The sequence below is a fragment of the Balaenoptera borealis genome (assembly GCF_965194805.1).
Source record: "Balaenoptera borealis genome assembly, chromosome: 1".
Lineage (NCBI taxonomy): Eukaryota > Metazoa > Chordata > Mammalia > Artiodactyla > Balaenopteridae > Balaenoptera > Balaenoptera borealis.
The window spans coordinates 81078321-81094769 of NC_138860.1; the positions used below are offsets into that span (position 1 = coordinate 81078321).

The 16449-nt window shown below is 48.5% G+C and overlaps 2 protein-coding genes across 3 annotated transcripts; one reads left to right on the plus strand and one right to left on the minus strand.

The window, feature by feature from the left end:
- The first annotated feature begins 6538 nt into the window (after nucleotides 1-6538).
- Nucleotides 6539-9552, plus strand: GLMP (glycosylated lysosomal membrane protein). 2 transcript variants are annotated; one of them, XM_082359306.1, is made up of 6 exons: nucleotides 6539-6687; nucleotides 7199-7456; nucleotides 7660-7860; nucleotides 7985-8203; nucleotides 8677-8933; nucleotides 9048-9552. In XM_082359306.1, the coding sequence occupies exons 1-6, from the start codon at nucleotides 6610-6612 to the stop codon at nucleotides 9211-9213; spliced, it is 1179 nt and encodes a 392-aa protein (XP_082215432.1). In that variant the 5' UTR covers nucleotides 6539-6609; the 3' UTR covers nucleotides 9214-9552. The 2 variants fall into 2 exon arrangements, with proteins under 2 accessions (XP_082215432.1, XP_082215433.1); XM_082359307.1 differs by lacking the exon at nucleotides 8677-8933.
- Nucleotides 9553-9805: 253 nt separating this feature from the next.
- Nucleotides 9806-15555, minus strand: TMEM79 (transmembrane protein 79). Its single transcript, XM_082359220.1, has 4 exons — nucleotides 15411-15555; nucleotides 13818-14619; nucleotides 13326-13539; nucleotides 9806-10878 (listed from the first exon to the last, which is right to left on the minus strand). The coding sequence occupies exons 2-4, from the start codon at nucleotides 14575-14577 to the stop codon at nucleotides 10665-10667; spliced, it is 1188 nt and encodes a 395-aa protein (XP_082215346.1). The 5' UTR covers nucleotides 14578-14619; nucleotides 15411-15555; the 3' UTR covers nucleotides 9806-10664.
- Nucleotides 15556-16449: the final 894 nt, after the last annotated feature.

The following is a 16449-nucleotide window of genomic DNA, read 5'->3' on the forward strand; positions in this document are numbered from 1 at the left end:
CATAGAGCATCTGTTTCTGTACTGTATTCCGTAACTTTTCAGAATCCTTCCTATCATACCTAGAATTCTTTTTCTCTGCCCTCTCCCAGTGTTCTTGATTCCAGTCTATTTTGGCTTGCTGGCTTATTTTCTTGGCATGCTTGTGTCACAGTAGGACCTCTGCTTTCCCTGTAAGCAGAAACAAAAGATGTAAGTCCCATTTTGTGCTTTGTTTTTATCAAGGCAAAAAAAAAATCTTGTAGTGGCCCTGAGACGCTGGAAGCTAGGTGGGGCTAGCATTTGATTTTTTCAGAGTCCTTCCTCTGGGCCTTCCACTGTCCCCTTTGTCCTCATGACTCATGCAATCAGACTGTGTCTCCTCCCTGACCACGGGACTTAGTGTTACTAAGTTGAATACTAGGTAGAATAATAATAGCTAGCACACATTGCCTATTGTATAATAGATATGTTCTGTTCACTTTGCATATCCTCAAAAGGACCCTATAAGATAGGTAATAACCCCATTTTATGATGGGGAATCCAAAGCATAAAGTAGCTTGTCCAAGGGTCCCAAAGCTGATAAATGGCAGACCTAGAATTCCTGTGTAGGCAGTCTGGCTCTATAAGTGCATTTACAGCTGGCTATGCTGCCTGAACAGAGGTGTGCTGTGGAAAAGGGCCGCTGGAGACTCTGCGCTGTTCATGCCTAGTATTCAGCTTCCTGCTTAACCCAGTCTAAAGTCTTCAGCTTGGGACTTCCCTGGTGGCACAGTGGTTAAGAGTCCACCTGCCAGTGCAGGGGACACGGGTTGTGCGCCACAACTACTGAGCCTGCATTCTAGAGCCACAAGCCACAACTGCTGAGCCCGTGTGCCACACTACTGAAGCCCATGTGCGTCGAACCCGTGCTCCACAATAAGAGAAGCCACCACAATGGGAAGCCCGTGCTCGCTGCAACTAGAGGAAGCCCTCACACAGTAACGAAGACCCAACGTGGCCAAAAATAAAATTTAAAAAAAAAATGAAGTCTTCAGCTTTTTCTCTTCAATGAGGCTCTGAGATAAGCCTACCTATCTTTTGCTGAAATCCCTGTGTCTTTACTTGCAGTGTTAATTCCCTCAGAGCTTTAAGACCTTAAAGAAAGATGAGTTAATTCTCAAGTAAATAAAAAGATCTTGAAGAAGTAGTGCTTGGAAGATCTGAGAAGTTATGGAGGGCGGAATTGCCTCCCATTTGTTCCTTAACACCTTTCTGGGTCCATTCTGGTTTCAGCTGTAATGGTTAAGCACTTGGATAATTGTACATAGTAGTCTTCCCTGCTGTCATCAGTGCCTCTTTCTTCTTTAAGACTTACAATGTCTCCTGAACCTATGAAAATTCCTTCTGGCATGTTAGATCAATCTGTACTCTTCAGTCTAACTTTCAAAGCCCCTTTGTGCTGTTCAAAGCCTAAATTTAACAGTGATTAAAGGCTACCCAAGCCACTTTGTTGCCTGCATGAACTCTAAGTGATTCCATGAACACAACTTTGCTGCCACCTTGATTTTGTCATGGTTCTTCCCTGTCAAATTCCTGGATTCAACTAAGTCCTATTCCACACACCCGCCCCTAAAGTGGTGTATTGGGGGTGGTGGGGAGACTTGAATTCCTATTTACTGAAACCCTTTGAACTCAGCCAAGACTCTTGCTTATATCCTTGCTTGTCAAGTCCAGAGTTGATAACCTCAGAGGGTACAAGTACTTTTTTCCTCAGGAAAAGTGAAAGTTGTTTTTTTAAGTTTTATTGAAGTAGAGTTGATTTACAATTTTTTTAAAGTTCCAAAGGAATATTTATTAAATACAGAAAAATAGAAATGATTTTCTAAAGAATCCAAAGCCCCTCTATCTGAATCCAACCACTGTTAATATTTTGTTATCTTTACTTCCAGTCTTATTTCTGTGCAACTTTATTTATTGAAAAAGAAAAAAGAAACAAAAAATAGGAACAGAAAAAGCTCAACACATATAGAACATTTTTTTCATCTGTTAGTTTCACTTAGCATTAGGGTCAGAGGCATTTTCTCATGGCATTATAACTTCTCTGTAAATGTTTTTTTTTTTAACGTCTTTATTGAAATATAATTGCTTTACAATGGTGTGTTAGTTTCTGCTTTATAACAAAGTGAATCAGCTATACATATACATATATCCCCATATCTCCTCCCTTTGCGTCTCCCTCCCACCCTCCCTGTCCCACCCCTCTAGGCGGTCACAAAGCACCAAGCTGATCTGCCTGTGCTATGTGGCTGCTTCTGTTGTACAGCAAAGTGACATATCTTTTTCGTATTCTTTTCCATTCTGGTTTATCACAGGATAATGAATGTAGTTCCTTGTGCTATATACAGTAGGACCTTGTTTATCCATTCTGTATGTAATAGTATGCATATGCTAATCCCAAACTCCCAATCCTTCCCTCCCCGACCCCCACCCCTTACTAACAACCACAAGTCTGTTCTCTATGTCTGTGAGTCTGTTTCTGTTCCGTAGATATGTTCATTTGTGTTTTTTTTTTTCTTTCTTTTTTGGCCACACCGCACAGCATGCGGGATCTTATTTCCCTGACCAGGGATCGAACCCGTGCCCCCTGCAGTGGAAGCACAGATTCTTAACCACTGGACTGCCAGGGAAGTCCTGTGTTGTATTTTAGATTCCACATGTAAGTGATATCATATGGTACTTGTCTTTTTCTGACTTACTTCGCTTAGTATGGTAATCTCTAGGTCCATCCATGTTGCTGCAAGTGGCACTATTTCATTCTTTTTTATGGGTAATATTCTTCATTTAGGTTGTTTCCATGTCTTGGCAATTGTAAATAGTGCTGCTATAGGGGGTGCATGTATCTTTTTAAATTATAGTTTTGTTTGGGTATATGTCCAGTAGTGGGATTGCTGGATCACATGGCAACTCTATTTTTAGTTTTTTGAGGAACCTCCATACTGTTTCCCATAGTGGCTGCACCAATTTCTATTCCCACCAACAGTGTAAGAGGGTTCTCTTTTCTCCACCCCCTCTCCAACATTTATTATTTGTAGACTTTTTTTCTTTTTTCCTTTTTCTTTTTTCTAGCCGCACTGCGATATGCAGGATCTTAGTTCCCCAACCAGGGATCGAACCTGTGCTGCCTGCAGTGGAAGCACGGAGTCTTAATCACTGGACCACCAGGAAAGTGCCCTTGTAAACTTTTTAATGATGGCCATTCTGACTGGTGTGAGGTGGTACCTCATTGTAGGTTTTTCTGTATGTATAGTTAATTTTTATTGCAGTTTGGTTGATTTACTGTAGTTTTGATTTGCATTTCTTTAATAATTAGCGATGATGAGCATCTTTTCATCTGCCTATTGGCCATCTGTATGTCTTCTTTGGAGAAATGTCTATTTAGGTCTTCTGCCCATTTTTCATTTGGTTTGTTTTTTTTGTTATGGACTTGTATGAGCTGTTTGTATATTTTAGAAATTAATCCCTTGTTGGTTGCATCATTTGCAGATATTTTCCCCCAGTACATAGGTTGTCTTTTCGTTTTGTTTATGGTTTCCTTTGTACAGAAGCTTGTAAGTTTGATTAGGTCCCATTTGTTTATTTTTGCTTTTATTTCTATTGCCTTGGGAGACTGACCTAAGAAAACATTGGTACAATTTATGTCAGAGAATGTTTTGCCTATGTTCTCTTCTAGGAGTTTTATTTATGGTGTCATGACTTATATTTAAGTCTTAAGCCATTTTGAGGTTTTTTTTGAGTATGGTGTGAGGGTGTGTTCTAACTTCATTGATTTACACGTGGCTATCTAACTTTTCCAATACCACTTGCTGAAGATACTGTGTTTTCCCCATTGTATGTTCTTGCCTCCTTTGTCAAAGATTAATTATCTATAGGTGTGTGGGTTTATTTCTGGGCTCTCTATTCTGTTCCATTGATCCATATGTCTGTTTTTGTGCCAATACCATGCTGTTTTCTTTTTTTTTTTTTTTAATTTTTTGGCCATACTGCACAGCTTGTGGGATCTTAGTTCCCCAACCAGGGACTGAACCCCCGCCCCCTGCAGTGGAAGCATGGAGTCTTAACCACTGGACTGCCAGGGAAGTCCAATACCACACTGTTTTGATTACTGTAGCTTTGTAGTATTGTCTGAAGTCTGGGAGGGCTATGCCTGCTCCTTTGTTCTTTTTCCTAAGGATTGCTTTGGCAATTCTGGGTCTTTTATGGTTCCATATACATTTTAGGATTATTTGTTCTAGTTCTGTGGAAAATGTCATGCGTAATTTGATAGGGATTGCATTAAATCTGTAGATTGCTTTGGGTAGTAAGGCCAGAAAAATGAAAGTTTTTAAGGAAACTTGAGTTTATCCTAGAGTAGCCATTTGGGGGAAAAAATGAAATTGGATCCTTTCTTCATTTATTACAGCAAAATTAATTCCAGGCAACTGAAAGATTTAAATATAAGAGTACTAGAAGAAGACACGAGATTTAAAAATATACTTACCAGGGGAATTCCCTGGCGATCCAGTGGTTAGGACTCTGCGCTTTCACTACCAAGGATGCGGGTTCCATCCCTGGTCAGGGAACTAAGATCCTGCAAGTTGCACAGTGTGGATGTAAGTAAGTAAGTAAATAAATAAATAAATACTTATCAGAGTGGGGAAAAATAATAAATGTAACTACATAGAATATTTGCATGGCAAAAAAAGAACAAATGGGAGAGGGAGGATGATGTTTGCAACAGTACAAGAGTTGATTTCCTTGAACTTTTAGAACTTGACCATTAAGAAGATAGGGCCTCAGAAAAATAGGCAAAGGGTATAAATAGCTCCAGAGAAGCAAAAAATAAATGACTAATAAAACATGAAGAGATGTTTAACCTTATTCATAGGGAAATGCAAGTTAAGTTTGGTAAGCACTTGCCAGGGTGTGGGGGAAGTGGGCTCTCAAACATGGTGTGAGTGTCAATTGATGAACCTCATAGAGGGCAACTTGACTGGGCAATTCTACTCCTGGGTATTTATCCTATAGATTTGGTTACAAATATGTATGAAATGCTTTTCATACAGGGATATTCCTTTCAGTGTTGTTTGCCGTGGCAAAATGTTGGATACTATCAAGGTTGTGGCTAAATATACCCATGGAACGTCCCCCCTGCAATGAAAGACTGGAGAATGAGACAATTCCAAGTGCATTGATACAGAACATTGCTCAATATATAAGTGAAAAAACAAACTGCAGAACAGTGGATTCCATTGTATCTTATTATACATATGTATATGTGTATATATATGTATATGTATATATGTATTATCAAGTGTGCACACACACACACACACACACACACTTGAGGGACTTCCCTGGCAGTCCAGTGGTTAAGACCGCACTTCCACTGCAGGGGACATGGGTTCAATCCCTGGTTGGGGAACTAAGATCCCACATGCCACATGACATGGCCAAGAAAACAAAACAAAACATACACTTGAGCATGCATAGAATATTTTATGAAGGACACATGAGAAACTGATAATAGTGGTTGTCTCAAGGAAGGACCCAGGTTGCTGGGGAATAGGGATGGTACCCTTTGGTACCTTATGAATATTGTACTGTATGCATTTTTTATTAGCCAAAATGATTTTAGGATTAAGCAAAACAAACAAACAAACAAAAAACCAAAACAAAACAAGAAAGGACTTCCCAGGTGGCGCAGTGGTTAAGAATCCGCCTGCCAATACAGGGGACACGGGTTCGATCCCTGGTCCGGGAAGATCCCACATGCCGCAGAACAACTAAGCCTGTGTGCCACAACTACTGAGCCCACGTGCTGCAACTACTGAAGCCTGTGCGCTCTAGGGCCCACGCGTCGCAATGAAGCCCATGCGCCTAGAGCCCGTGCTCCACAACAAGAGAAGCCACAGCAGTGAGAAGCCCGTGCACCGCAACGAAGATTAGCCCCCACTTGCCGCAACTAGAGAAAGACCGCGCGCAGCAACAAAGACCCAACACAGCCAAAAAATAAATAAAATTTAAAAATTAAAGAAAAAAAACAAGAAAAATAAAAAGTGCATTCATTCAGCCAGACATGAACTCCCTCCTATGACAGTTATGTATCACTTTCATGTCCTGTTTTCTGAGGTTTCTTTTCTCCACAATAAAATTGTGTGCTCTTCCAGGACAAGAACCTGCATAGCTGGGGGCTCAATAAATATTAAAAATTGACAAAAAGAACCCTCTGAGGTGTGCTATCTCTCCCATCGAATTCCTTCAAATTCTTCTCTGTGCCTTCCCTGCCACAGAGTCATTCTATAGATTATATTTGGATGTTGAATCCAGACATCATGCCTGCTTATAGGTAACTTTAGCGGGACCAGTTGGGTAGGAGAGGTTGGGAGTATGTCTGCAGATCTAGCCTGGGATGACTTGCTTGCCAGGTCAGCTGGGGATGACGAACTCCTAACCTTTCTGATTCTATTCTCACTCACAAATCTGGGTTAAGGGAGGCGGTCTCTTTAAGAACTGCTGTGATGGTCCCGCCCTTTAAAGAGATCAGCTGAATCTGTGAGTCACATGATTTCAGCGTCTCTTCCGCCCTCTGAAGTCGGGACTGCCTGAGAAGCTATGAGGAGTCTCGTGCTCCTCCTGAGTCTACTTCTGACAGCAGCTCCGTTTGGCCTTCTGGGGGAGGAGACCCGCCAGGTGAGGGGCTAGAGCAATAGGTGTTTCAGGATATGCTACCTTGAAGGGTGGTTGGAATCTAGGGCAAACAATTGGTGGGGGTGGAGCATGCTTGCATTGACAAAAGAGTTTTTCAAACTGGGGGTCGGAGCAGCCGTGGGTCACGGGACAGGATTGGGGAGTAGGGTGGATGTGAGGGCTTCCTGTGTTCCGGTGAAACCTGGACCTTGACTTAGCCCTGAGTGAGCCAGGTCCAAGCAAGTGTTGGATTTTTTTCTTCCTCTCAGCCCTGTGCCCTGATCTCTCCACCAGGGTCAAGGCAGTTCTGGCTCTACCCACCTCTCCTCCACCCCACCTCTGCCCCTTACAACAAGGTTCTGTTAGCTCCCACAAGCATTCCTCTTGCCTAGGCCCCCAAGGTCCCACCCTTTCCCCATCATTTTCCAAGGTCCCTCTCCTTATCCCCAAACTTCTTTGCCCTGTGTCTCTTCCTGATCCTGTTCGCTTGACCCTCCACTGCTCCATGTTCCAGGTGTCTCTGAAGGTCATCTCTGACTGGCTGGACCCTTCCCAGAACCTGCTTCATATCCAGGCAGTGGGTGCCACTTCCACCCTGCACTATGTGTGGAGCAGCCTGGGACCTCCAGCCGTGCTGCTGGTGGCCACCAACACCCCCAACAGCACCCTGAGTGTCAACTGGAGCCTCCTGATTTCCTCTGAGCCTGACGGGGGCCTCATGGTGCTCCCCAAGGAGAGCATCCAATTTTCTTCTGCCCTCATCTTTACCAGGGTGAGGAGGTTGGGGGAGAACCAAGGGGAAGAGTGCAGAGGAGAGGGTTCATTCGAGTTAGAGGGAGAAACTGAAGACTGGGGGTAGGTGAAGTAGAGTCAGGTATGAGAGCCTGGGGTGGGGCCAGTGAACGGGGGGTAGTGGTGATTCAGGAGAAAGCTGGACTCAGGCAAGCCTAGTCCCTCCCCACCCCCACCCGCCAGCTGTTTGAGTTTGACAGCACCAACACATCCGATGCGGCTGCCAAGCCTCCAGGAAAATCATATCCCCCATACTCCTTGGCTGATTTCTCCTGGGACAACATCACTGACTCATTGGATCCTGCCAGCCTGCGCGCCACATTTCGAGGCCACCCCATTCACGACCCCACTGGGGCTTTTGCCAATGGCAGCCTGGCCTTCAGGGTAAGGGTATGGGGAATCAGAACTCAAAAGGCTGGTTTACGAGGGTGGGAGTTAATGATGGGGGTCGCCTTCAAACACAGGCATCCACCTGCTTCCCACACCTCCCATGCCTCTTCCATCCTAGGTTCAGGCCTTCTCCAGATCTGGCCGACCAGCCCAACCCCCTCGCCTCCTGCACACAGCGGACACCTGCCAGCTAGAGGTGGACCTGGTTGGGGTCTCTCCCCGGGGAAACCGCTCCTTGTTTGGGCTGGAGGTAGCCACATTGGGCCATGGCCCTGACTGCCCCTCAGTGCACGAGCAGCGCTCCATCGATGATGAATATGCACCTGCTGTCTTCCAGGTCAGGCTTCCAGCAGAGAAGCAGATGGGTGTGGGGTGAAGGGGGACCCCATTAGGACCTCAGAGAATCCATTCAACCATTTACCATTTAGCAACACTTTATTCAGCTCCTTTAAGTGCTGGGCACTGTGCTAATGAATTTAGCCCAGTCTCTGCTCTCAGTGGAGAAGCCAGAGGGAAGGCGGTGCAGTGTGACTAGTGCTCTGACAGATGGGATTTGCAAGGGCCCGGGGGCCCAAAGGAGGGAGCTGAGTGCAAGCTTGCTGAGTGTTGAGGCTGGAAAAGGACCCAGTGCCATCCAGTCCAGCTCCCCTTTCTACAGAGGAGAGATTGATGCAAACAGCCTGTTAGTTCTAGAACCAGGCCTAGGATTCAGGACAACTCGTGACAGACGGAGGCTGGGAAAGGGTGGGGGAACAGAAAAGTTGGGCACCACTGGTCTTCCTCATCCTGCCTGTTTGCCTTTCTCCCCAGTTGGACCAGCTGCTATGGGGCTCCCTCCCATCAGGCTTCATGCAGTGGCGACCAGTGGCTTTCTCCCAGAAGCAGGGGGGCCGGGAATCAGCCATGCCCTGCCAAGCTTCCCCTCTTTACCCCACCTTGGCATACCTTCTCCCCCAGTCACCCATTGTCCAAGCCTTCTTTGGGTCCCAGAACAACTTCTGTGCCTTCAATCTGACATTTGGGGCTTCCACAGGCCCTGGCTACTGGGACCAACACTACCTCAGCTGGTGAGAGTCAGGGCCTGGGCCAGGGGTTTGGGAGGTCGAAGTGGAGGAGGGTTGGGCCTCTCGGCCTTCCCTCCTAAGCCTGCTCACCTCTCTTTCTCACTCTGCTTGCTCTAGGTCCATGCTCCTGGGTGTGGGCACCCCTCCAGTAGATGCCTTGTCCTCGCTAGTCCTAGGCATCGTGGCAGTGGCCCTGGGTGCTCCAGCGCTCATGCTGCTGGCAGGAGGTGTGTTTCTGCTGCTGGGCCGCAAGTGGTACTCAGAATACCAGCCTATAAATTGAGGCCTGATCTCTAGAGGGAAGGACATTACTGGACCTGCCTTGCTGGTCTGCAGGTTTGAGGGTCAGTATTACCAGCCAGCTGCTCCCTTTTCCCATCTTGCTTTTCTGCAGAACCTCAGAGACCAGCCTCAACTTCCTGCGGACCCAGGTGGGGCTTCCTTCAAACTTTGAGGAGGCACCAGGGACAGAGTGATTGCTAGAGGGAGGGTCCCCTCGGCGTTGCCTCCCCGCCCCTCCACCCCCCATTTCCCTTGAATGGGACTCACAGGCCTAAATGAGAGGCCTTCTGACTTGTCTGCTACCCTGGAGGGCATGAAATAGACTAAGTTTTTCCCCAGGGCTTGTCTCTCAGTGTGTGAGTGTTGCTGGGTCTGGTTCCAGGGAATGAGAGGGCTGGAGGTGGGCATGGAAGGCAATTTCTTGTTTGCAGCACCATTTCTTCCCCAGGCCCAGTTCTCTCCCTTGCCATGGGACCAGGCTCCTGCCAGCCACTCTTCAGCATGCGGAGCTGGGAGGTCTCTGGTGCAGTCTGAATCCAACAAGGAAGGGACACCTGAGACGAGGGCGCACACACGAAGGAAGAGCCAAGGAAGACAGTGGTAGTTGTTTATTGTTACACACACATTCCTATGGGGTTAACATCAACCACTATGTCTTCCAACCACTCCCAGCCACCACAGGTATGGGTGCACGCGTGCACACACACACACACACACGCCCACACACTCACACACACACACGCCCACACACACACACAGACACACATGCCTCTTGGGAGGCAGGTTTCCCTGTCTGCTCCTCTTCCCATGAGAGAGGTATGACTTCTGGGCAGTGTGGAGGTGCAAGGTTACAGGGACCTAAAGGGTTGGAAGGGAGGAGGCAGCCACACTGGATTGGGACAGCTGTAATTGACTTGACTGAGTCTCAAGAGCCTATATGGCCAGTCATGGAGGGTCCTGAACCCAGGTCCCCAGGAAGGTTTTCACCAAACGTGAACATCCTATTTGATCTGATGCCCAGCCATTACCTTTAGGCATGGGCAAGGTTTCTAGTCTCTTTGAGGCCCTCTGCTTAGACACCCAGCACAGAAATGGTCAGAGTTTTGGCTGTGGCTCTGCTGGCTGCCTCACAGGAGGCTGGGCAGTGGAGCAGAGTCCAGCCATTGTGGCCCCTAGTGGCAGTGGTGGGAGGCTGCTCAGGAAGGAACCATGCCTCTGCTCCCGGTCCTGTGCCCTCAGCATCCTTAAGGAACATGGCTGTCCACCTCTTTCCCTGAAAGAATGTCTGAGTCCCTCCCGCCTAATTGTTCCAGGCTCCAAAGGTGAAGGGGAGTGCCCCAACTCGGAGAGCAGGGGACAGTCCAGGCTCTGATTGGATGGTACCCCTGTCGGGGCAGTAGGTGGGTTCATCCCACCCAGGTACCAGGGCTGGGAGCAAAGGGGTGGGGCGGCTTAGCCCCAGGAGCGAGGCCTGTGGTCTGAGGCGGAGCGGGCGTGGTCAGGGTAGTCCAGGCGGCTCTCGGAGGCAGTGAGCATGCGTTCGGGCTCCACCACGAACATATAGTAGAGGTTCCACACCAGCATGGACAGCAGGGGCAGGAATGTCAGGCCGTAGCCAAAGCCTCGGAAGGAGCGGCCCACGGCAAAGGTCAGCCAGTATATCAGCCTGGGAAGCAAGAAAAGATCGGGCTTTCCTTGAGGGGAGTACATGAGCTAACTGGCAACAGGCTGATGATGGGGAGAATACAAAGTGAAGGCAGCAGATGGGTGTTGGTCAGCACAACTGATACCTCTAAAGACAGCCAGTGTTTATGTACTTACCATGTGCCAGGCATGGTACCAATTACTTTAGGGGCACTGTTTAATTTAATTTAGACCCCCACATCTCTATGAAGTGTGTATATTATTCACCTCCCTCTTTGTTTACTTTTCAAATTTTAATTAAAAAATTTTGAGTAGGCAGTATACATTTACATGGTTCAAAATTCAAAGGTACCAGTGAGTATAGTAAAATGTGTTCCTTTACTGATTCCCAGACACCCTATTCTCGTCCTTCACCTTCTCCCCTCTGTTCCACTCCCACCCCAGACATCTAATATTATGGTTTCTTGTACATCGTGATGTTTTCTGTACATAAGAGCGAAAAGATTTATGTTTTCCTTTTCCCTTTTTTTTTGGAAGTTTGGTAGCATACTAAATATAGAGATTGTTCTGCACATTGATTTTTTTCCCCTCATTTAATGTATCTTGGAGATTGTGTTATATTAGTATATAAACAGCTTCATTATTTCACAGCTGCAGTACATTCCATTGTATTTACTTCCCCTTTTGCAGATGAAGAAACTAAGATTCCAAAAGGGTTAAGTAAGACTGGTCCAAAGTCACACATTGGGGAAATAGTAAAACCATGGTTTGAACCCATGCCTGTTCATCACCCCGTCTCCTGCCATTTTAGAGGGGCTGAGGGAAAGAAGAGAGTAAGGAAACCAGCTTCAAGAGAGCTTGAAGCCCAGAGGGATGGACTAGGCACAACCAAATTTCCCCTCTTGGAAGATCCATTCAAAATACACACTCCTCAGTGGCGGGAGGGCAGCAGGTTCCCCTTAATATATGAAGGATCACTTATTACAAAATTGTGATGGCTCTATTTTTTTACCTGGGAAATGGAGGAAAGAGTAACTGCTGATTCTCTACTGCACCAGGAGGCAGCATAGCTTAATAATAATATAAAAGTTCACATTTAGTGAACACTTACCAAGTACTAGACTGTTGCAAGCACTCTATATGAATTAACTAACTTAATCTTCACAATAACTCCATTTTACAGATGATGAAACTGAGGCACAAAATACTTAAGTAACTTGCCCATGGTAGAGAAGAAGGACCCTGGATGAGAGAAGGAAGGGACCTGGGTTCTAGTCGTGCCTCTGCTGCTGACTGACTTATGCGACTCTTCTCCCCCAATCTGTAGTCACTTTCTCTCTGTAAAATGGGTAAGATGGACCAGACAATTGCTGGTCCTTTAGCTCCCTGATGATTCTTGGTGCTTAAACCAACTTCTGTCTGAGACCAGCATTCCCCGAGAGGGAGATGGGAGGTTGAGTTACATGAGCAGGAACATATTTATCTTGGGAAACATCTACTGGGAGAACTTGCAGGGCTGCATGATGGTCAGGAGGCTGGTGGGACAAATGACCACTAGACTACAGTCAGAAGTGACAGGAAGACAGATTTAAGCTAAATAAGAAGAATGCTTTAGCAGTTAAAGCTACCTGGAATGCTATATGGAAAATAACAAAAGGAAATGTATTAGGGGAAAAAATGGAAAGGCCTGCATTTGGCTTCAGAAATTCAAAGGTGCCTTCTGGGTTAACAGTAGTTCACATGAAAACACCCCTAAGGATTTCAGGTGCCTACAAATTCTAAATGAAAGCAGAGTAATGAGGCTGCCATGAGACCTATGTGGCCTTGGCTTGTATGAACAGGACAATACCCTTGACCAGCCCCCATCCCTCCCATTTGACAAGCAGGAGAATTTCCTGCCTCGAGGGAAGGACACAGGATAGTGAAGGGACCAGGGCCATTTAGCAAAGTAAACACTGGGGAAGCAGAGTGTTGGAGTGGGGGAATTGAGAGCTGTTGTCAAAGATCTGAATTTGTCTAGGCAACTACAGAGGTCAGAGTCAGGGCAGCAGTTTTTAGCACAATATAAAAAAGGACTTTCTAATAATTAGGACTTTTGAAAAATGAAACAAGACTGCCTTATAAAGAACTAAGCACTTGGTCACAGGGGCTGTTCAACCAATGTTCAGCCAATGGCCACCTGACCAGAGTGCCACAGAGGAGTGGCTGCGATGGGTGGGAGGTTGGTCTAGGTGACACCTGAAAGCCCTTCCAGTTCTAGGTTGATACATGTATCTTATGAAAGACATACGAGCTGATCACCTGCTACCAGGTGAGGTAAAGTGCAAGCAAGAAAGTGACTCAACTTTCTGGGGTGCACATTCGGGCTGATGCAGAGTCCAGAAAGCTCCCTGGCTCTCCAGACATTCAGATGCCTGGGTCTCTTGAGCACCAGCACCTCCCTATGCCCCACCCCCGGCCCCAACTCACCGGGAGATGGCAAAGAGACCAGTGAGCAGAGGCAGCAGTTTGAGGGTATCTTGGGGCAGGTAGGTGGAAAGCACGGCCAGGTTGAAGAAGTAGAGGATGAAGAGCTGGACCGACTGGGCCACATATCGCCGGTGGATCTCCACCTCCCGCCGTGGCTCCCCAAAGGGTCGCAGGGCAGAAAAGCACAACAGGCTCAGCCCGTACACCAGGATCCCTGGGTGGGGTTGGAGGACACATAGGGTCAGGAGAGGAGCGGCAGGCAGGAAGCTGGGGGCAGGGTTCGTAGCAGAGAGCTCATGGGCATGGGCTCTGCACCGTGGGTGGGGCTGAGGTGGTCCTGGGAGGAGATGGGCACACAGGGGTGACAGGGTGTGGGAGGCCCTGAGGGTCCAGGTCTAGTGAAGGGAAACTCCTGCTCCCCAAGCCAGGGAGGCCCTGCCCTCCAGCCCAGCTCCCACATGCCCCCTCCCTTCTTGCAGGGCCCAGGCTCACCCAGTACAATGGGGAAGGTGGCAAAGACCCCGCAGCGCAGCGTGTAGATGAGGCGGGAACTCATGGTCGGCAGGCGCGGGGCATCGAAGGGCAGGAAGGCATATGCCCCATAGAGCAGGCAGGGGAAGAGGATGAGGGCGGCTCCCACCGAGGCCATGGCCCACAGCCCCTCATGGCCTCCACAGCCCCTGCAACACCCACAGGAGTACCCAGGTGGCCTCACCGCTGCCTCGGCCCACTTGCGCTCCGGGGGCTCAGGGTGGGTGGCCCGGGTGGGCAGGAGTGTCTGGCGGTGCTCACCCTCACTGGCCTCACAGCACACAATGAGGTCTTCCTGGGGCCGCCGCTCAATGCACTGTAGGTCGATGGGCACGAAGGCCCGGGCCACCTTCTCGGGCAGCAGGCTGGCGTCATCTTCGGGCAACTCCTCTAGCTTGGTGGGTGGCTCTGACTCAAGGGGCTCAGGCTCAATGTTCCTCCAGCCAGGGGGATCTGAGAACGGGGCACTGGGCTGGGGGCCAGTCCCCCAGGGCAAGGTGGCAGCCTCACTTACTGTGCTGTCTAGACCATCCTCCGTCCCCTCTCCGGCTGTGGGAGACCCAGCTGAAGATCCCGCTCTGGAGGACTCAGCTCCAGGGGACTCAACCCCACCTTCCCCTTCCAGCTTCCGGCCATTGGGGACCAAAGCCTGGGGTGGGCTCTTCTCCAGGGCCTCGGGCCCCTTCACTTCCAGCAGGGCCAGGGTCTCGGGTTCTGTCATCCTGGGGCTTCACTTCTGGGGTCTACCGCAGGTCATGTCACCCTGGAGGGAGTAAAGTTCTGTCAGAAGCTGCCGTCCTCTGGCCCTCAGGAGGGGTTGACAGAACTGGAAGTCTCCAGGACAGCTGGCCTCGTGGGCTTTAGTCCTTTCGGGGACCTTAGGGAGAACATGGTCCGGAGGAAGGTGTTGAAACAGAGGGAGGCAGGAGGGAAGTGAGAGCCGAAATGGAGGCACCCTTTCGACATCAAATGCTAATCAGCAGGAGAGGGTGAGTCAGGGGGCACAGGCGCTGGCAGCTGTGGCCTCAGCCAGCCGCCACCCACACCTTCTACCCCCTCCACCAAAACCCTTGGGGTCATGGCCACCCTAATGCAGGAATGGGAGGAAAAGGAGAGGTCTAGAATTTTGCCAAGGATTTTATTCCCGCTAAGGATCTTCTGTGGACAGAGAAGCTGCCCCTTCACTTCCACACCTCCTATTCCCCTGCAGATCCCCAACTGGAATTCTCCTGGCAACTGATACCAATGATTTGCCAAGAGATCTGTCCCAAGGAGCTGGCAATAGCGGTGCATCCTGTTCTTTTGTCTCCAATCTGGATACCTGGTCAGTTTCCAAACTTCTCAGTAACCCACCCACAACGTCTCCGGAGGGCCTGGGTCTGTTCATTCTGACTTCTAAGTCTAATCAAGGCTGTTTCCCATGCCTCCTCTCTGGTCTTTCTTCCCTCCCTGCTGCCCTCCATCTCACTGCTTCTGGTTGGGGCTGATTCCCCTCTCTCCACCTCCTCAAGGATCTCCTAACCCTTAGTGTTTGGACCCATGACACCCACTTACTTTCCATCTGGAGAGAGGTGGAGGGTCCCCAGCGTCTGGGAAGGAGCTGCCCAGCTCCCTGCTGGCTCTGCAAGTATTCCTCTCAGTCTCCCTCCCTTTACCTGTGTCTCCAAACCAGTCTGACCAGAGCAGGTGGGGCCCAGTTTAAAGGGGCAGGCCCCGCCCTGCTGAATCTGCCGACAGAAAAAGCATTAAAGGAGGACTTTCGTCCTTTCTGAAAGTGGGGGTGCAGCTGATCATAAGGGTAAGTGTGTGTCCTAGCAACATGGGATGCATAGGAACCCCCAGCACAGGAAAGCAAAGGAGGAAGAAGTTTGGGCATGAGAGGGTGCTTGGAGTAGATTGGGATACCCAAAAGAGGTTGAATTTCTACACTTATTCATTCAATATTTATTGAGCACCTATTATTAGCTAGGCACAGACACAGGAAAGAACAAGATGACAGACAAAGTGTCTGTGCTTGGGACTTCCCTGGTGGCGCAGTGGTTAAGAGTCCGTCTGCCAATGCAGCGTGCACGGGTTCTATCTCTGGTCGGGGAAGAGTCCAGATGCTACGGAGCGACTAAGCCTGTGTGCCACAACTACTGAGCCTGTGCTCTAGAGCCTGCGCGCCTAGAGCCTGTGCTCCGCAACAAGAGAAGCCACCGCAATAAGAAGCCCGCGCACCACAACGAAGAGTAGCCCCTGGAAGAGTGGCCCCGCTCGCCGCAACTAGATAAAGCCAGAAAGCCCACGTGCAGCAACAAAGACCCCACGTAGCCACAAAAAAAAAAAAAAAAAAAAGTCTCTGCGCTTAAAGAGCTTGTTCTTTTGGGATAACAGATAATAAAGAAGCCTAGCAACTAAACCAATATGACAATTTCAGTAGGGCAAACCTCTTTGCCAAAATGATATTTGAGCTGAGACCTGATGGGAAATCAGGAGAACGAGTGTTCCAGGCAGAGAAACAGCAAGTGAAAGGCCAACAAGTGGGAAAGACAGGTTGTTTCAGGTACAGAAAGAAGGTCGGTGGCTGGAAAAGGAATTTATGTTCCCATTA

Bases quoted from the DNA above. Each gene is read 5' to 3' on its own strand.
- GLMP (XM_082359306.1), top strand. From the start codon at position 6,610: ATGAGGAGTCTCGTGCTCCTCCTGAGTCTACTTCTGACAGCAGCTCCG. The intron at 6,688-7,198 runs GTGAGGGGCTAG...TCCATGTTCCAG, and splicing joins TGGGGGAGGAGACCCGCCAG to GTGTCTCTGAAGGTCATCTC. The intron at 8,934-9,047 runs GTGAGAGTCAGG...TGCTTGCTCTAG, and splicing joins GACCAACACTACCTCAGCTG to GTCCATGCTCCTGGGTGTGG.
- TMEM79 (XM_082359220.1), bottom strand. From the start codon at position 14,577: ATGACAGAACCCGAGACCCTGGCCCTGCTGGAAGTGAAGGGGCCCGAG. The intron at 13,540-13,817 runs GTGAGCCTGGGC...AACCCCACCCAG, and splicing joins CACCTTCCCCATTGTACTGG to GGATCCTGGTGTACGGGCTG. The intron at 10,879-13,325 runs GTGAGTTGGGGC...CTTGCTTCCCAG, and splicing joins GGTCTCTTTGCCATCTCCCG to GCTGATATACTGGCTGACCT.